At 42.4% G+C, this 21,259-nt stretch overlaps 1 protein-coding gene across 20 annotated transcripts in view; it reads right to left on the bottom strand.

The window, feature by feature from the left end:
- The window catches only part of ank1a (ankyrin 1, erythrocytic a), a 91,892-nt gene that overhangs the window by 32,314 nt on the left and 38,319 nt on the right, over positions 1-21,259 (bottom strand). For 12 of the 20 annotated variants that reach the window (XM_069523730.1, XM_069523722.1, XM_069523725.1 and 9 more), the window contains exon 2: positions 16,479-16,571. The exons of 1 other annotated variant lie outside the window; for it this stretch is intronic. In XM_069523730.1, the coding sequence (XP_069379831.1) occupies positions 16,479-16,517 (39 nt within the window). In that variant the 5' untranslated portion in view covers positions 16,518-16,571. Of the gene's footprint in view, positions 1-4,863; positions 4,894-5,244; positions 5,493-16,478; positions 16,572-21,259 lie in introns of those variants that run through there. 7 more of the 20 variants (XM_069523732.1, XM_069523734.1, XM_069523736.1 and 4 more) reach the window with 3 other exon arrangements.

The following is a 21,259-nucleotide window of genomic DNA, read 5'->3' as shown; positions in this document are numbered from 1 at the left end:
CCTGGCTCACGGGCCGGCACATGGCACATCCAGTGTTTTTTTTTCCCAGTGTTCTGTTTGTGTCTGAGGGCTTCATGCCTCTCACAGGCAGCCAGGAGGGGTGCTGCTGAAACAGGATCACTCATGCGGCACAAGGGGGGGAGAGAAGAGGAGGGAGAGCCGGATCTACCGAGGGAGAACCACAGGGAGAAACGCAACTGCGGCAAACCCTGCACCTTTTAATTTCATCTGCATAATCTCCTCGTCTCCATCCCTGCCCTTCATCATCCCCACTGGCTCCATCTAACCAGCTGTCTCAGAATGCTGGTCAGGGAAACTCAACAGCCACCCAGTCATTCAGCAGATGCTTTAACATTAATGAATGGTTTTCTGTTCCAAATGAAAAACACCAAATGCTGTCATCACACACACACACACACACCAAAGAAACTGCTTTTCTCAGCTTCATAACACAGAGCTTTAAGCTGTGCTGTCTATTGTGATGGGGTTGTTGGTCGTCCTTTGACGGAGAGGGAGTGAAAAAGAGAGAGAAGAGATCCACATGCCTGGAGTAAAGGCATAGCAACAAATGACACAACACACACTCAGCATGACACCAGTGGCACAGCGCTGGTTAAAGACAGAGGTCATTTAAAAAAAAAAAAAGAAGAAAAGTAAGGGCAATGGCAGGAACTGAATTTTAAAAGGAAAAGTTTCCTCCAGCTGACTAAAGTAGCAAAACCATCTCTGACAGTTTGAGTTTTGTTCTTCATATCTGGATGATAGAGATACATTTATACAGTGGTAAAGTTTCCACTTAGATCAACTTCATATAGTAGAACATGGAGCATCTTGGGTGTAAAGTTATAAACCCTGAGCTTTTGTCTGAAATGTGGAGCCTCTGAGTTTGTTTTTAGCTTCTGGTCACACACACATACAAGTGTGTGGGTGTCTATTTCATAATATATATATATATAATTTGCATTAGTCTATTTAAGTTTGGGAATATATGCAAGTGGTCGATTAAAAATATTCTAGAGATACAAAGGCAAAGGGAACAAACTATGCAGACTGCAGCAGACTGTTGCATGGGATGTTTGCACACTCTGCCATGGTGAGACAAGAAAAACCCCATCATCAAAGCAGGAGCAAATACAGCTGATACAGAGACACCCCAACTTCACATAACATACATGCTCTCAGCATGGTGGCATGGTAACACCGTGCTGACCCCCACAGAGGCCCCTCTACAGGCGTCCCACCCCCTCTGCACTCACACCACTGCAGCCTACTGTAGTTTACAAGACGACTTTAATCCCCCAGAAAAGACTCCAGGGAGAGGTTGGTGGTTACAGCTGATTTTCTTTCTCATCATGGTGAGACTTCACCACTCGTCCAACCTGCATGCATGTGTGTGCTTGCGTCATTAAGTGTGTGTGTGGTGCAGTGAGATAAGGATGCAAGGGAACCACACCCTCACTAACTCAGACGTAAACAGGTACAGTGCACACGGCACATACCAGTGGAAAAACACATACAGAGCAGCGTAGAAATGTCCTCTGGTAACCCCTCTGCTGTGTTGTTGGACTCTGGTATGATTTAGATGAATGAGCCCCTCTCTGATTATTGCCATAGAGAGCAGACAAGCTTCAGGCTCTGGGGGCTAGGCACAAAATGAGCAAGCACATTAATCATACTGTTGCAACAAAGGAAACAACACAATAACCTGTGAAGCAGCTATTCGGTTAATAATAGCAATATCAACGAACACTGTCCAACGATTTGCATGCAACTGTCCTCAGGGTGAGACAGCACCACAGCACCAGGCTCCTCATGTAATTAAGTAATATTATTCTCCTCATCTCATCACAGAAAATCCTCTTTTCTGAACTCTCCCTTTATTTTCATCCTTATCTCAGTTTTTCTTTCCTGTTGCCTTCTTTCACTTCTCCATCCCCTGCTTCTTACATTTCTCTCTCTCCCCCTTCGCTTGCCTCCTCTGCTGGTGCTGCAGCAGAGAGAATGACATCACCCCCTCGCTGGTGGACTGCAGTGTGTGCACGAAGAGGAACGTCTGAGATCTACGTCCCGGCCACGAGGATCCTTTACAATGTACAGCTATACCTGAAATATCATTATTGTCACGACAGGGTCGATTGCGTGTTTGTGAAGACTCTGAATAAAACCAGATTGAATGTGTGTGTTTGTGTGTGTAAAGGGGGAGCCAGTGATACTGGATTGCTGAAACCAGACTGACGATCTTAAAACTGAGTCTGTGATCTAACTGTAAAGATCCGCATTTGAGGACGTGTTGTTCTGTGTCCACAGTGGGACTGAAAATGGATGTTAGAATTTCAGTTTGCTATCTCTCCATCTGTATGAAATATTATGTAAACCAGTCCCTTTCTATATATTTGCAGAGGCTGTATACACAATGTTGCAAGATATCAGATTATCCAGTCATCACAACACAAACATGTTGTTAAATGTTTCTATGAGTTGCAAGTAGACACATAGTTGGGACTTGGATGCAGTCTACTGACTCCACAGTACAATGACCGACAGTTTCTCCAGCTCATTTATTACCATTCGTCACTGCTTTACATATGTTGAGTTATTCACTTAAGCCTATACCTATATCCATATGGATCAAGCAGAAGCTGTTCCCCACTTGCAGCTTGAATTTAAGAGAGAGAAAAGTTTTAAAAATCTAACCACTAACACTTATAGGATCTACTGTTTGAATGTGTCCTTACAGTCTAGACAGGTCACATCATAGTCTAAAACTGCACGCGGACTCCTTTCAAAAGACGATGCAATCGAGACACAAAGCCTGGAGCTGTGGCACCGAATGTCGATGAAGGAATCTCAGCCAAAGATCAGGATGGTGTTTCTGGGATATGGACGAACGATCTGCTTCAGAGAATCTCAGTGTTTCTATTAACATTAACATAAAATCCACAAAACACAGAAGCTCTCCCTCTCTCTCTCTGACACACACACACAAACACACACACACATGTGATGTTGCAGACGCAGCACCAGGTGTGAATCATAAATACTTGAAGTGCCACCACAGCTCTTTGTGCAGCCAACACAAAGGTGAAACTAAGGTGCGTATACGTATGTTCAGGACGTCACTATCCTGCTTTACTTGCAAAAATGTCCTGGACTTTAAACATTGAATGGGAAAGTGCTCTACACTCTGCCTGCTGTTTTTCTCTGCCAAACTCTATATCCTAATGTCTTTTAACTAAACAACATGACTTGAAGGTTTATAGACATTTTAGGGGAACACCTAACAACGGATATGGAAATTTCCTGCAGGGTGCTTAAACAGCTATTTCATCGCCCATTTCTGCTGACTTGCATTTACTCTGGAAATTGATTTTCTTCTTCTCTGTCCTTTTTTTTTTCTCTTGGGCCTCCATCACCGCATTCTTCTCTGCGGCTGTTTGAAGAGGTAGAGCAGGCTGGGGCTGTTTCCGGCTACGGCGATCTAGTAAGTGTAGAGTCGGTCAGACTGAGACCCGTGGGACTGCTCAACCCTGGACACATTTACAGGAAGCGAGCGAGCAGGGCCACTGGGATGAAACTGTTACATTCCCCCCATTAAATACTATCTCTATGTAAATCTGTCTGTCCATCCCACAAATTGTCCGTCTGCCTCTATTCCCTGTATGAAACATCCAATTTTTACTATTTACTTTCTCACACTCCCGGCCTCCCCCCTCTCTATCCCACTGTTTGTCCCTGCCATGCTCATTGTCTCTTTATATCTGGCCCTGCTGCAGCCTTGGTGCCTGTAGATGAGATTGTCATGGTTACTGTGATCTCTTGTGGGGATGACAAAGAGGGTGAAAGCCATAAGGTGGAGATAGTTTGAAACCTATGGAGCATAGGACCAACAGATTGTAAACATGCTGTTTTACTGCACAACAGTATAGTCAGAAAGAATAAAAGCATTTGTGGGGACAGAGAGAATAAATAAGAATATAAGTAACTTCTGTGGAAATAATGGACTGTTCTTGAATCTGTAAAACTAATGTCTAGCTCTGAAATAAGTAAGATCGCATCAGTAAACTCATGAACTTCGTATGACACACGAGAAAAGCAACTAATATTTTGAGATCTTGTACTTTGATTTAAGGCTTCTTTATTACATTTTAAAGACATCAGATCTATTTATTTGACTGCTATAGTGGCTCACTACTTTTTCAGGTTAAGAATTTACCTATATGACTTTCAATTTGTTTATAGAATGTGGTCTATTATAAATGTAATCACTTAACAGTAAATATAAAAAAGTAGTTCCACCTGCTACAAAATGCTGTTAAAGCATCAGTAAATGTAAAACAGGGTTCATACTGATGATTACTCTGACCTTTCATTCCTTAATAAGGAGTTAAACATTAAATTCAAGACTTGGATGCAAGACACTTCCCGTTGCTCAGTCATACAAATACTGTCTGACTACTTATACTGACTTATGGCCATGTTTTCCCCAGGGAACTGAAAAAAAATACTGGAAAATGCAAGAAATGAAAAGTTTTGAATAAACTTTTCTGACAGAATTGTAAATTGACTGCAGGTCATCCACACACTGATTGACTATAAACACCACAGGGACAATTCTACAAGTTGCATCTACAGTAAAACCTCAAACAAACTTCTCAAGCATCTTCTATCACCTCTGGTTAACTCCCGTTGATATGAAATTAGCTCATGTTCAAATCCACGTAGCCTTGTGATCATGTGCCCTGTGTTGCCATTAACTCTGCTGGTTTAGTAGATTAACAAGTCTATAGTCTTTAGTGAAGCCACGCTGAAAAGCATCTCATTAATTGACCCGCTAATCAGTTTACTGACCTATGGTTTACTTACCACAGCTAATCCTGGTTGACATGGTACAATCTGAACGTCAAACAGTGGAACAAATAGTCAAAAACAAGATTAAGGAGGAAAACAGAACATGACACACACTCAAACCAATACGCACAAATCACTAATCTTAGACGCACACACACACACAACTTTCAGAGATACTGTAGAGTAAATCGAGCAAATGCAACCGTGGATTTTTTTTATACTTGAACAAAAACAAAAAAGACATCAACACAACAATATTGATAGAGAAGCTCATTGGTAGACAAAGTTATATGAAAAGAGAGAGAGAAAGTGTAAAAGGGAAAGAGTGAGAGTGTCGACGGAGGAAGATGAAGAGGAGACGGACAGCAGGAGAACAGCAGAGTTTGTGGTACTCACTCCAAAAGTGACGGTCTTGACTGGCATGCCTGTCGGCCCTCCACTCTCTCTTTCTTACGTTTTCTGTTTCTCTCAAACACACAGCTGTCTTTTCTGCTGCCCCCTGCGAGTGCTGCATGAGGAACCGGGCACGCAGACCCCCCGTCCAACGTAAACACCAACACGCACACACCACACATGCACACACGCCCAGACACACACTTGAGTAAGCATGGTGGGTGGAGAGACCGGGGAGGGTGGGGGTGGAGGGGCCCAAGGGTTTATCTCTGGAGGAATGCTGTCTGTATCTAAAGACACACATTTCACACACCACCAAAAACAAATGGGTGCCCCACACTCGCCCCACAGGTTCCCTGCCAACATCCTGGCTACTTCTTTCCGTTTTCCCTGGTACTTAGTCGCCCTCTACCTCAAACTCCTTTAATTTTTCCCTCCTCCATCTCCATCTTTCTTTCCTTCCATTCTCACTACACTCTCCACCTCGTCTATCCTCTTCACATCTCAGGTTTTGTTACACCCCGACACTCTGTGTCACCCCAACTTTATCCGTCCTTTCTCCCATCCCTTCTTCCCCCACTTGTCACACCCATCGCTTCGTCCCCTGTATGTTTTGTGACACTCACACAATCATTTTTTTCTTCACGGACCAGGCAATACCAGAATAACCCAGAGTTACTGTGGAGAATGGGTTTGTTTTTTTTGAGTGGGTCTGTTTCGGTCTGTGAGGTGACTTACAGTGACAAAGCGCCTGGGAGAGGGGGTGGGGGGGTTGCCACTGCCCCGTGACAATGGGCCAGACACGCGGGGGGAAAACGGAGGGGCCAGCCTCTGAAAAGGCCCTGCCTCTTTTAATAAAGCGTCCGTCATTCCCCGCTTGAAAAGGCCTCCTTTTCTCTACCTCTCCCCTCCTCTCTCCGTCTCCTGGCTAAATGCTGGGAAAAGCACATCGATGCCAAAACCATGCAGAGAGATAAATGCTCGTTGGGGAGGGGGAGGAGGGGAGGTGTGTGGAAAGGAGGCTACGCACTACTTAGTGCCATTGGACCGTGACCTGGGCAAAACATCACGTGGGACATCTCTCCTGTCCACAGCATTGAGTTTGGACAGTGATGAGAGCTCTGCTGCCAAAGAATGTGAGGCATGGGTTTACAGACACTAATGTCCATGAAGACATGACAAATTATCCCGTGGTCCTCTGTGGAGAGGGACTGCATGTCTTCCCCTGTGACATGAACCTCCTCTGGCTCAGCGTTCTTCTCCACTCTTCTGAGGAGAACTTATCAGGTCTTAAATGATAAGAGCTTCTTAAGGTGTGGCACAATCAAGTGAGTGATGATGGACGTTTTCTCAGGAGGTCAAGCTAAAAGTCCTCCTCCAATATAAAATGTGTTACTTCACTGCAATGATGCAAATGTACAGTTTGGCTCTAAAATGTTCTTTCACATCAATCTGTAAAAGGAGGGAGATTTCCCCAAGGTTTCTCTATGCTCACCCTGAATCTGAGTGTAAATTGTGTGAGACAAAAACTATTTGGGGACTGGTCTGAAATACAACTTAGTAGTGAAAGACACCTTGGCTGCGTAGAGATATGTGTCAGGAGTCAAGTGCACATTAGCACATTGACAAGGTTTATTCTGGTTGTATTCCCTGTGTTCATTCTCTTTATGTGCGGAGATGTATTCAGTTTGTCTGAGCTAAGATAAGTGTTTGGCAAATGTACTGAAGAAGATACTTGACTTGTCTGAACTCAGCACAGAAACAATCTGTACATTTAGCATGAAATTAATATTAATAGGCTTAGGAATAAACTATTTTGATTTACTTAATGTGCTAATGACCCAGATAACGACAGACACTGGAATCCATTGTTGCACAGAACATGGACTGTGTATTATGTTAGTTTGTTAGGAAGGGATCTTTTTAAGACATAGTATAAACAGGAGGATTGATTACAACAAGCAAGAAGTGAAAACAAAAAGCTAACCTTCAAACTTTGTATAATCCTAGAGTCAAGGTTTTTCATGTGTAGAGAGGAGCAGATGACATTTTAAGAATTTTGTAGGTAACTAATTGCACATTTTTATGGTAAAAATATCAGGCATAACTCATCATTCACAAACATGTGTATAAATCATTATAGGTCAGTGAAATATATTGTCAGGAAGAAAAAAACCAGGGTTGCATATGATGCAGACTGGCTGCTCACAGCATCATCATAGTATCTCAGCTGTAGCTCGGTGCCAGCATGGAGTCTAATATATTCTCTTGAATAGACGGGAGTCTCACTGTCAGTCTGTGGCCCTGTGTTGTTTCAAGTCATTATAAAGTGCAGGCCACACTCCTGTCTTTTTGTAACAGGGTTGATTTAGTTTTGGTACAGACGTGCCCTCTGCACCCGGTGTCGAGCCCCTCTTGTTGGCAGGATAAAGGCCTCCAGCTTTCCACGTGTGCCGCTTGTGGCGGTTTATTGCCCATGTTCTGACGGTTGTGGTAATGGGGGTGGGATCAACATAAACACAGACAGTCTGTCGGCTGTCTTTCTTCAACCTGTCACATTCTTTGTCCTCCTTTGGCCTTGATTCTCTTTGCCTCTAACACGCTCACATGATGCCTAACACTGCACAGATGAAGCATCAAAAATAAAAGTGACATCTGGGTGGCACAGATGAAAATCACTCGTCCAACACCTGCATCTCAAAGTGTGCAGCAGGTCTGAGCTCAGGCTGCAATATTTCATGCCATGTTTGACGCTTCAGGAAACCAAAATAACAAAGTTCCTGGCTGGGATAATGACGCAGGTTGGTCAGATCACTCTTCAGTGAAAGTTAGGGGAGGAATGCGTGAACACAATAATCGACACACTCACCAAGCCAACAGACGTAGGAGTAAACAGGCAGCGGCAGAGAACATTATGCACATGGAACTGGATTTGATTAATTTGGGCAAAAAGGGGGAACATTTCCAGTGTATTGTGTAAATAGACATATTAACAACTCATGTGAAGATGCAGGTTCATAAAACAGAAAGCAGGTGTAAGATTATTAAATTTAGAACTAAATATTCTATACTATATTGTTAATGATGTTTCTAAATGTTAGATTGTGAGGATTGGCCAAACGGCCATCTAGTGGCAGTGTGACACTCTGAGCCTGCAGCAGCTGCCAAGGAGTGTATGGGCTGGGCTGGAATGATTACTGCAGCCCTGGCACAAAACTCACTCTCACACACACGTCTGGTCTCTGAACAGTCAGAGACATATTTTTAAAAGCAGCCGGTGTTAAACACACACACACACACACACACACACACGTACAGTTTTTAAAGCAGCTGGTGTTATAACTGCCTTCACTTTGCATACAGTTTACATATCACACGTCAGAGAAAGCGGCTCAGCCACTTACAGTGTATCATCATACATACGGTATATAAAGAAGCGTCAACAAAAGCACATGCGCCTCAGCGTGGCAAAGGCAGACTGACCTGTGGAAGACAAAAACAGGGAGTTAGAAATAGTCGGACGATGGAGAAGCGCTGAAAAGATGAAGGCAATAGAGGAGAATGACAGCAGCAATATGTCTGTGCAGGGTCAGGCTCCCATTCATCTTCATAAGTGGGAGAGGTATAGATGGGGAAACAGAGTGAAGATGTGCAAGATTGAAGGAGAGAAAGAATCGCTCTCTTGTATTTGTATGCCTGAACACAGACTCCATCATATAAAACAAAGGCCTGGACCAACTGGGCTTGAATCAACGTCAGACAGGACCCGAGCAGCCAGACCATAATTCAATCAGTCTGGTAATATACGGAGAGCTGACGTTTCCAGACTCAATTCAGACTTAATTTACTGTCCTCAAACTATGAGTTTCAACCTGCCGCTAACTGCATGACTCTTTTAACCTGGACAAAATGCTATTGTGCTATAATGCTACTAGAAGATACTCAAGAAGCTGAACTGTACTTTTCCCCTTGAGGAACCATCTCTATGACATCTGACACTTTTTGGTCTATATCAATATTGTTGATGCTTTCCAGCCAAAAAACAATGAGGTTAACCCCCCTCACTTAAAACAATTGAAAAATAAACTTGTAACTAGCAGTAAACATTAAAGCAAAGCAAATATTTAATTTACTCGTCATATCAAATTAATCAATTAACTACAAAGGAAAAAAAGATTCAGATATAAATAAATGCAAGTTATGAAACTTAGTTAAAAAATAAATATATTAACATTAAGTAATGCAATGTGTAGGTAAGCCTGTATTTTTAAAAATAAATTGAATGAATGAATGTGATAGATAATAATGATAGAATTAATATCCTCAGCTGACACACACATGGATATGAAAATATCAGTCATCAGTAATTAAATCCGTCTGTAATATCAGCCTAGAGCTGATGTACTGGTTCGGCTCTGGTGCCAATACCTCAATGTAATGTCCATCAGACGACACCAGTCATCTGTGAGAGGAAAAAATATCTAAACAACAACTTAATGTCGGACCCATCGTCACCCAGGGTCCTTTGCCTTTCTGCATCACATTGTTCACAGTGCAGCTGCTTTTGAGTCTGTCAACTAACAGTGTGTTTACCATTTATATGGTGACAGTGACATTTCCAAACATTGGTGTGGACGTCACCAGCCTCATTTCTCACCACGGAGCAGCGAGATAAACAAGCTGCAGAAGAAATGATGAAAGAGGAGATCGATGGAAAGAGCACGAGGTGCATGGCGCAGCGGATTGAGAAGGGTGGACGTTCTGGGCGCAGTGGTGACTAATAATAAATAAATGGTAGCTTTGAGCGTGTGTGTGCCACTGTGGATGTGTGTGTGTGAGCGGCATCTTGTTCCCCAGTCTTGTTGACAGTGTGATGGCAGCTTCATCCGCAGTTTTGCTGAGTCAGATACTGATCTCTCCCTCTCTCTCTCCCTCTCTCTCTCACACACACACTATCACAATGTTATCTGCAGCAAAGAGGCATTCAGACTTCAGTGTACAGAAAGCTCTTCATTAACAAATAAATACATATTTGATGGATCAACCATGCTGCTCTTCACTTGAACAGTTAATGTTTGCTGCCTTGGGGCCAGCTGCAGAGCTGCCTGCTGAATCTGAGATAGACGTGTTAATACATATTGAATATATGCAATTAAGTGATCAATCAGGGCGAGGGAAGTCAAAGGCAAGATAATACAACTGACGCCAAATATTCAACTGCCTCTATTCCACTGCTGCCCTGTACACAAATTCAAACTCACGCTCACAAATGCACACTCATGTACGCATCAACATCCACACATCCAATCATCTACAGTGCAATACATGCAGATGCATAATATACACTCACTCATGGTCAACACACTGATAAGCAGTTCACAGCAACCTTCCTTCCATATGCAGGCATTCAGTCGATGCAGCGGTATACTCAAACTGAACGAGCAAGTCCGACCGAGTTCATGTTTGAAGTTTAGGACGCGTGATGTTGGTGTGAGAAGCTCGTCGTCAGAGAGGCAGGGGCTTAAATAAGAATCTTTCTGTTAGACACTGGAAATTGCAATCAAAGATTTAATTATACATTAACATTGTATAATCTAAATGTTTTCTTTAATAGAGACCTATCTTTGTCACATTAACACTATCTGCACTACAACCCCTGGTTGCGATGCATCATATACTGTATATAAAGATGGGTGACATGAAAGCTGCCAAAACGTAAAGCCTAATTATCTTGATCACCCACTGGTGGCTGGCTGCAGAATAGTACATAGAAATAAACCCTTCTCCTCCTTGTTGGTGGATGGGACTTGGGCCAAACCAAATAGTGCCAACACAAGATGAATAAATTATTTCTGAAAGATGATTTCTGTCTTTTGGGTCATGACAGACAGCTGATATTGACTCAGGATTGGTGGTGTATTAGCAGGACTTTAAATCTCTGCTTCATTATCCCATTATAACTCCACATGACATCATTGGTGCAAGATGGCAGCGTACGCATCCAGGATATTCTGGCTTAATTTCTGGACTGAGGGAGGAAGTGGAGACACATTGTCCATCTTTAGAGACAGTATATGGGCTGTATATACCTTACAATTACTCTATATCAATAGTTTTTCATAACCACAACACAATCCTCCAGTATCAACCAACATAAACTTTTTGTTCGAGGTGTAATGGTGTCAGACTGTAAAACAAAAAAAATACTACTATGCTTGGAGGTTTTTGTTCAAACAAGAGAAAACTAGTTCTTACTAGTGTTGGCAGGTTATCATGAAGAGCTAATAAATGTCAACAAATCTCTAACCTTCTTTAACCATTATTAATATTAAATACAAAACACAAAAATGTCACAGTATGGCAGGTACAGGGAGCAAAGAGACTTGATGTCCCTGTTCTGGTCTCCGCTGAACATGAAGTTTTTACTTGAGAATGTTTTTCACACAGATTCTCAGTCTGTTCCACAAAGCAGATTCGTCCTGGTCATTGTTAGGGTTTCTTTTAGATGCTTCTGTCTCGACCCCCCTCGCCAGTCAGTCAGGTCTTCATCACTGCTAATGCGGACGGTGTGGGAGCAGGAATGTGGAGAATATTCTCGAGAATTTAGATCTGGGCGCACGTACTTTACACAACTGACCAACCTGAACAGAAAGTACACTTGCAAAGGTGTTTCCTACGGCTTTCAGACTTTCCGACCAGCACTTCTTTTGGAGTATACATTCACCTTTATCATGCACTCTGCGCATTCACCTAAAACACATGCACATGCCCGCATGCATGCACAGTTTCAGTCAGTTTCTCTCTCTCGCTCTCTTTTTGTGAAGTAAACACACAAAAACTGATGATAATTAAAATGCAATGGAAGTAAAAAAAAAAAAATGGTGCTGTTTGATTAATCGTTGTAAAACTGTCATGTTTTCTGGTTTAGAAGTTTAAAATGACGTTAAATGAACATAAGTCATGAATGACCTGAAGTCAAATGACGCTGGGTTAAATGAAGATTGAAATAATATTAGAAAAGTGAAATAAAATTATGAGTAAGGTGAAGAAAAAAGAAGGTATAACCTGATATTAGCAAAGTAATAAAGTCTGGACATGGATTCACTTAATCCTCCTGAGCTAGTAGCTCCACACTGACTGGAGAGTTCAATGCATCATAACGTTGATTCGTGACATTATAAATAAATTTTATTTGCTAATCTCTACCCTGAAATCAGTTGATTGGATGTTGCTGTTGAGTTTGACCAAATATCCATACGATGTTTGTTCAAGTACAATGTCACATGTACTTGAAGTTGGAGGAAAAAAATAAACATTTCACTGAACTTGGGATAACTATATTCACTCAGTTTTTCATCACCTGCGACTTGAGTTTGAAATTTGCAACTTTAAAGATGAATTTGCTTATTTAGAAGTAAACCCAGCAAAGTGAGCAAGTGCTGTATACAGTGGATGTGGTCTTTATAAAGCCATTTAGGTTATGGTTACTTTGGATGGCTCCATTGAAAGTGTTCTTTGTAGGCCATATTGTTCCCTTGCGGCATCTCTCTTTTGCGAAAAGCCCGAAAAAAATCAGTTTCTTGTGGGTCAGCGAGACGGGGAGAATCCTGCTCTCCTGTCTTCCTCCTAAACTTGGTATCTGGCCAACTGAGACATTATTACACGACTTTTGCGGTGTTGAACAATGGCAGCGAAGCCCCCTTCTACCTTTAATCTGAATTTTGTGAAGCTGGTATCAATAACCCTGGGACAAAAATGAGAGTTACAATATCTGAATACGCAGTAGCCTTTCACATGTAAATTAAACTCTGCCCCCCTAGCCGAAACAAATTACAGCCAACTGCTGGTGGCTGGACATGAATGGGCTTCCTAATGTAGTCTGCATCTACAGTGGGTTGGGGAGCAGCTGGAGCAGAGAAACTGAGACGGGGGAGAATTTATGTGACAGTGCAGAGTGTGACAGTTTGTTTTTTTTTCATATTGAGTCTGCCACGCAGCCGTACTGTGACGAATGGGGCTTGGCTCCCCGAGCATCTGTCTCCGAGGACTCACTGAGGGGTAATTAGAGCTATGGGATGATAAGGAATATTCTCCAGGCCCACTGACTATTAATGATGGCAAAGGGGACGGCGCCTTTACACAGACCTCTGACATCTCACAATTCTGTTACAGGAGCGGGCGGGGTGGGATGGGGTGTTTGATGAAGCGTTAGATTTTTGTGTAAATTTGAATCAGCCTTCTGGGAGAGAGTCGTGGTTTGTGTGACCAGATTGAGGGCTGGTGAGAGTTACCTGGCTAAGATGCTGAGTAGACAATCTGTATGATACTAAATGTTTTTGGACTAAACCCCATTCCCAAAGCTGAGAAGAAGAAAACTTTGCTGGAGGGAATTTATGGCATATTTCAATTTAGGTTTTTATTTCATTCATTGGTTGCTAAGATCTCTTAACTCAGCCATCTTTCTAAAACCAGATTCAAGTGTATAACAGTTAATAAGTGTTCAGAAGTTTTAAACTACCTTCCAGGTGAGTCACCAAAACAAAGGCTGATGGTAAAATCATTCTCTAAACTGTCTTTCAAAAATATATTTGTTTACAATAGATAATACAATGGTTGGTTTGAACATTCAGAACACAAACACTTGTTGACTAGTAATTGTTAATTGGGGATATTTTCTGTGGTTAATCCAAACTAGTTCCCCCTGACCTATGGTAAATGCTTTAGTTGTGAGTTGTAAACACAGTTTGGTTTTTAGCGGCAATATGAGCATTCTATGGCTTTACTTCCGATTTAAAGATAGGGTTGGTTATCCTGGACTAGCTAGCAAGGGCAGGCTATGCTTTTGAAACTATGTAATAGATTCATCCCACCTCCTCAAATTGGACGTGTTGTCAAAGCTAGGCCCCCAAAACATGTGAATGTGCACTGCCTGTCAACTGCTAGAAGACGCCTTATCCTTGACGAGTTAACTTTAGGCTATCGTCTAAGCTTTGGCGATGTATTCCCCTCTGACGGTTGAACACCCTTGTACTGCAAGTACAACTTTTTTTACAAGACAACCATTTATTATTAGCTATCAGGATGTGAAAGGATTATTTGAAAGGATTTCAAATAAGATAAACAAGTGTTTTACAAACAACCCACTTACCCCATCTTTAAGAGGTTTCGATAATCAGGCTAGTTCTAACAAGTTGTCTGATCGTTTGACCCTTCATGTTTGTAGGCTTTGTGACTTTTGCTACATTCTCAGATTTCAATAATTATTCTGAGTACAACGTTCTCTGTTCAACTGGTTTAAATGAAAACATTGCAATGATTGTTTGATGGCAGCACCGGGGCAGTGCATGATAACGTTGAGAGGGATGATGATTCAGTGTCAGTCTTTACTAAACACTAGTTAGAGTAGCAGACCTCCTGTTGTCGGATCTGGATTATGCTGCTGTTGTTTTCCACTGCTGTGTTGGCTCAGGGCCAGTGAGGGGGATCGGGCTCTTCAGGACGATCTATCACTGCACCACTTTTTTCCTCTCTCTATCTGGACACATGCAAAGTGTGTGTCTCTCTGCTCCCGCCCAGCGATCGCCATAATTCCTTCCCAAAATGACACAGGACCACCTTACTCTATCTACGACCTTCTTGCTGACTTCTATGGACTTCTACTAGACTGGTTCTGCAGTTATAACAGGATGATGTTTAAATTCCTGACAAATAAAGAAATTAAAATATCATCTTTCATCCACTCACCCAAAAGGGAAAAGAAAATTCAGAAAAAAAGAATACAATTGCCCAATGCACACACAGTCATGAGCATCACTGAGGGAAAGACGGGCCTCCATATTGTTGTGTGTTAGGCCAATGGCGGTTGACGTACTTATCCACTTGCCTTCTACGTGTTCTATTCATTTCGTGTTAAATGTGTTCACCCAATGATGCTCCGGAGTGTTTGGGAGCAATATGGAGATCGGGAGAGTAGGTTAGGGAATTTAACATGAGCGCAAAGGGAGGGCTAGGATCTGAGGGTAAGTCATCAGGGGCTCGAGTCGTCTGGAACAAGTTTCCCAGCAGCTGTATTGCAGCTTAGATGATCTCCCCTCCATCGAGCGACAGTGGATTCAAGATCATCTGTTAGATAGAGGTGCAATAAAACCTTTGGCAAACGTATCCCAGACTGTTTCAACTGATAACACCAGAGGAAACACAGGCACAGAACAAGACAAACACTGACAAACACAGCAAATACACAAAACGGCCACAATTCACAACACTGCACACATCAAAAGGCTCGGGCAAAGACGAGGGAGAACCACAACATGTACAGCACTCCACAGGAAATCCACACAAACACAGACTGAAGCACAGACACAACACAGACACTCAAATCATACTTTGTGGTGAAGCAATGCAAGGACGGGGAGAGAGCATGCACACAAACACACCGATAAGAATATAGACGTTGACCATCCCACTGCACGCACACGCACACGCACACACAGTTTCACTTTCATTCACTCTCATTAACACTCACACACCTTGATTTAGTCCTAAACACGAACACAGTGGTACAAATGACACAAGCATATTGTATAAATCTGAAGAACCCACAGGAAAAATACTTGTACAACTACTACTACTATTGAATATTATCACTACTATGAACCTGTGTTGCATGTAATACTTGGTGAAGCAGGAAAACGCAGACGTACTTGAAACTCAAGTCTATGGAAATTACATCAAAACTATATTTTGCCCGTGGACTCTTGCCGTGTAATATGCTGCTTGTCAACATTAAGTTCAGAAAAAATCACAGACACCGATATAGATGTGAATATAGATACAGATACACACTCATGTCATATAGAAATGTGTGGAACGCAAAACAAAATTAAAGGAAACCACCAAATGAAGAAATTAAAATCAGCAAGTTAGTACGATACATCGAGCAGGGACAGGAACAAAGAAAAAGCTCCAGCCTGATCCCACGACACCTGATTGAATCAGCTCACAGCACAACAGCAACACTAGAAAGTCAAAGGAACCAGAACTACGATACCATAAGCAACACACAACGAAAACAAGAGAGATAAAGATAAAAAACAACAACAACAGCAGAGCAACAACAGTAACACAAACTGTAAGTGACAGGTACAGGATGGTCATAAATACAGTATATATATATATATACACATATAGATATATAGAAATAGGAAAAGCCAGATATACGTGTTGCAGATATTTACTTCATCATCATAGTGCCATACTCCTTGGCCATCCGGCATCTCAGAGCTCACACTACTGTCCTGATCGATTAGCCAGCGATGCACGGCGTGGGCCTAAAAGGACATACGACATAAAGACAGAGCCCGGTTAATCGCAACAGGGAGAGACAGAGGGATGGAGAGAGCACAGAGAGAGAGAGAGGAAGAGTGAAATGAGAGGTGGGGTAGAGGAGAGCAAGAAGACAGACAGGAAACAATGGCAAGGAAATGAGGAGGATTCAAAGAGGAACAGGAACATTATTTTAGAGAAATAGGTAGGAAACAAGGTGGAAGAGGGAAGGAGAGGAGCCACCCCACCTCACCTTGTCCCATCCCACCCTGCTTGTCCAACCCCTCCCTCCCTCCCTCCTTCCCACCCTCCCTGAGAAATAAACTCTCTCTCTGCAGGAAACAGGTCGGGTTAGGATGAGTGGTATGAGTGTGGGAGCAATGGTGGGGCACGAAACATCACGAGCATCACGCATACAGTGGTGATCACCGGGCGGCGCCACACTGATGGTGATGGAGGAGGAACTGTTGGAAATGTTGATGGTTTGTGGCTCACGGATGAATCAGCCATGTCTCTGTGGAGAGCCGCGACCTACTGGATCGATTCCTTCATGACGCGTCGGTACGAATAGCATCTGGACACAGTAGTGTACTTACCCACAACTGAGATGTGCAACCACACAGGCACAGTACAAAACACGACATAATCACATCGTTAAGTCAATAACACAGAAGAAAAACATACAGTGAGGCCACATCTGACCTCTGACAGAGAGACATTGATAAACAATGTATGTGCTTCTGTATTCAGAAGAGTTTTACTGCAAAGAAACTTAGCAATTTTCTTCATAACAGTGCGAAGATGGATGAAGATACAAAGGGCACGAAGAGCAGCAGGAATTGTTGGAACAATAAAAACAGCCAACAAAAGTCTGTCAGCATCAGAAAATAACCAGATTAAACCAATTTTTGCCCAGATCTGCACAACTGTCTTCTCCTCTCCGCGAATCACAGACAATAAAACTCGCAGACGTCACACAGAGAGACAGACAGACAGAAACACAGACAGATCAAGTCTGCTTGGACTCCCTCGGCTGAAATTCAGATCAAACATATACACAGCAGCCAACTCTGGCCCCAGTCACCCAGAAACACACACTCACACATAAGTGTGCGTACATGTACACACACGTACACACACACACCCATCTGTTACTCTTTGACTGTTGTGTCAGCACCAAAAAACAACCAAACACAGCTCCTTTTTGTGACGCTCGCTGCCCCGCTGCGGAAGAAATACTTTGCACAGGGGTGAAAAAAAAAAAAAAATCGCAGCATCACAGGATTAATTACCCTGTCATGGCCGCGACTGCACTATTTACTATTACTTCACACCATCAATTTCAGCATTCGTGTTATATTTTTAAGACGCAGCGATGCGGGCTGTCAAACGTTCACACTGCAGAACAACATTTATTTCACACTGAAGGACCATTTAGCACATGAGGAGAGGAGGGAAGGAGAAAAGTGCAGATTGGCTTCTTTTACAAAGAACATGAGTAGAGAGTGTGAGGATATTACAAATATACTGCGTACCCAACCTTAGGGTCAGCTGATGAATTACGACATATAGTCCAACCACATATATTGGCTCCTTTAAATTTTTTCCTCATGTAAACCTAATAAAAGTGTTTAATCACACATAATCCTAAATCCTAACCTAAAAAGCATTTCACAGAGGTGAGGAACAGATCATGTGACATATTCTCTTAGGTTTTCCTCATTTTTCAACACATCATAAGGACAGAGATACAAGATCACACACAAAGAGGGAGAGGGGGCTTCTGGGTCAGGCGGTGCAACGCATTCGATGGTGAACACATTGCAGGGAAGTGGAGGACGACACACAGAAAGAGTAGGAGTCACCTCAAGGGTACAGTGAATCAGTCGGTGACAGCAGAGGCCAAAGCCTCTGTTAGGACGCCCGAAAATAGATAACACAAGCAGAAGGGGCGACTAAATGTAGAACCAGAAAGCACTGTAGGTATTTTATCCTTTTTTAAACTTTCTAAGCATAAATTTGCACTTTGCACGACCTTTATCTGTGAGAGGTATTTGTAGCAATACTGTCATGTGCATGTGGCCGTGTGTGTGTGTGTGTGTGTGTGTGTGTATGATGCACAGCAGCGTCAATCCCAAAAGAGTTTGTGGTGAGTTACAGAGCGTGTCAGCTTAAAAGAATAATTGGATTAAGTAGCAGACGGCTAGTGATGACAGGGAGAGAGGGATGAAGAGTTGGGGGAGGTGGAGGGGGGGAGCAGGGGGAGGCAGAGGGGGGGGAGAGGTGCTGATAAGGGGTAACAGGCCATGTTGTGTGGAGCCTGTTGGAGCCTCTGGGCAGTGAACAGACGAGCCGAGGGAACTCAAACGGTTGTGATGTAGATTAGAGGGATAAAAGGATAACACTCGTACTCTCTGGACAACTAAGCGGCAGACTCTTGGCATTCGGTCACACTCTACATCAAACTCCAAGACAAGCACAAGACAACCAGTATGAGTCATGTACAGAAGAAAGAAAAAAGGACACCTCATTTTGTCTCTGCTTGCTTTATGGGCTTTTAAACCTTCGCGATGGCCTCCGGAGCATAGGGCCACTTTGGAGGCCACTATCTCGCCACATTTGCAGCTTATCCTGCACAGTGTCAGGTACAGAGGCAGGGCGGAGGATAGAAGTGAGGACAGGAGGTGAAAGAGAGAAGTCAAGGAATGTAGTAGGGGGTGCGAGAGAGAAGTGAGATTTCATGGTGTTTTTCATTTGTAGCAAGCATCATTGGTTCTATGTACAAGTTGTTCAGTTACAACTGTGAAATCCACGAAAATGCTGAAAAACGCAAAAGTGGTCCCTAGATCCAGATCGCAGATCGTTCCTTCCTTCTCCACCTCCATACCAATTTCATGGATATTCATTTTCTTTTCCTTGATCAGTCACAAAACGACAGTGTGTTACTCCCAGTGGCCTGAATTAATACTTAGAGGTTTTTTTTTAAATTTGATATTTAATGCTTATTGATCATCCATTTCAAAAATGGCCCATAGGTTGTTCTATTGACATTGTGATTATCATTATTATTATTTGTGGAATACTATATATAATTGGTTGAGTGACTAGGTTTCACCAAACTGAGAAGCATTGTGCACTGAGCTTTCATCAGAGTAAGTGCTCCACAGGGAGAGAGCAATGGACCTGCACTGTCTCCATAACTCACACTCGCTCTGTGAGAAACAATAAGGATCCGATGCACAAAAGACTGCAGCATTAACAACCAAGCACCTCTCTCAATCAGTCCAGTTTATTTTAGTCCTGCACTGCATCCAAGTCTCTCTCCAGCTCCCTGTCCATAATCATCAAGTGCAGGACAGACATCAAGTAATCAAGCTCTGATGTCATGACTCAAACTAGGCCAATGCCTGGCTATTCTTTGTGAAAGGCTGACACAGTATGTAAACGTAAGTGGACCACTACTAAATTATTCAACTCCTGAGAGAGAGAAAAAAAATATGACAAGATAGCATCTCCACTCAGGTGGCGGGGCGGAGTGTGAGTGCATCATGAAATCACACCTGATTTATCTGGTCTGCAGTCCTGATTTCAACGTGATTCCACTGAACATGTCAGGAAAAAAGAGAAGGCGTTGGACAATACATATTATTGTCATGTAAAAAATGTTGATAGCGATTACAGAGAAATTCCGCAAGACAGAAAAGATGCTATGAAAGGAAAATGTATTAAAAGGTATATAGTATAAACTACAATTCCCAGTATGTAGAAATAGCACATTTTAAGCTTCAAACCCAAAGGGAATTATGAGTATATAACAATTTATTTAATAACTGATGGGTGATTTTAGCCTCTGTAAAATGTATATCCCTACACTAAGAGCCAAAATGTTGATGTTAAGATATGGATAAGAAACCCATACTCCGCCATTCCTGGTATATACAGTATTTTATATTGTAACTCAATCCTGGCATGGAAAGATATTCAACTAAATAGTTTAGAAACACTATGGTGCATTATAAAAATAGACACTGCCCACCCCCCTAAAACAATGGTTGCCAGGTTTTACATGCAAGTGAGCAGGTGTAACTAAGTGCACATATAGACAAGGAGAATAAAGAGAAAACAGAGTTGAGATGAGGAGATCACAGCCTGTTTAATAAAACATGGCAGAGAGCTGCCAGCTCAGATGGAGATGCCAGCTGGGATAAAAGAGAAGGATGGTGCAGCCACCTCCACCTATCACCTCTACAGCCTCCTTTCTTATCTCTCTATCTGTCTAACTCTCCATCTGGGTTCACAGTCACTCTGTATGAGCATGTGCACGCTCTTCATCCTTTACAAGAGCACCTTGCAAGAAACTCTGAAATACTTATTACCACTGTAAAAAATATATTATACAGTATATACTAAAGCGCCTACAGTGACTGTGTATGACATCACACTTTAATTCATCACTGCCCCATAGTTACAGCAACTTTAAACCTCTTATAACATAAGGTGCGCTAATTTCACAACGGCAGCAAGTCACAGTTATCAACAAGCATGTGAACATAATGTAGCATTTGGCAGCTAAAGAGACAGATATTTCCACTCATGAGTTAAAGAGACCAAAAACAGAGCTAAAAGGAGAATTAATATTGGACATTTGTAAGGTGGACATGGACATGAACAACTTGATAATAATGATGTTGCT

Source organism: Paralichthys olivaceus, chromosome 4 (genome assembly GCF_024713975.1).
Source record: "Paralichthys olivaceus isolate ysfri-2021 chromosome 4, ASM2471397v2, whole genome shotgun sequence".
Classification (NCBI taxonomy): domain Eukaryota; kingdom Metazoa; phylum Chordata; class Actinopteri; order Pleuronectiformes; family Paralichthyidae; genus Paralichthys; species Paralichthys olivaceus.
Note: the sequence above shows the minus strand (reverse complement) of the source record. Positions and strands in the feature narration are given on the sequence as shown.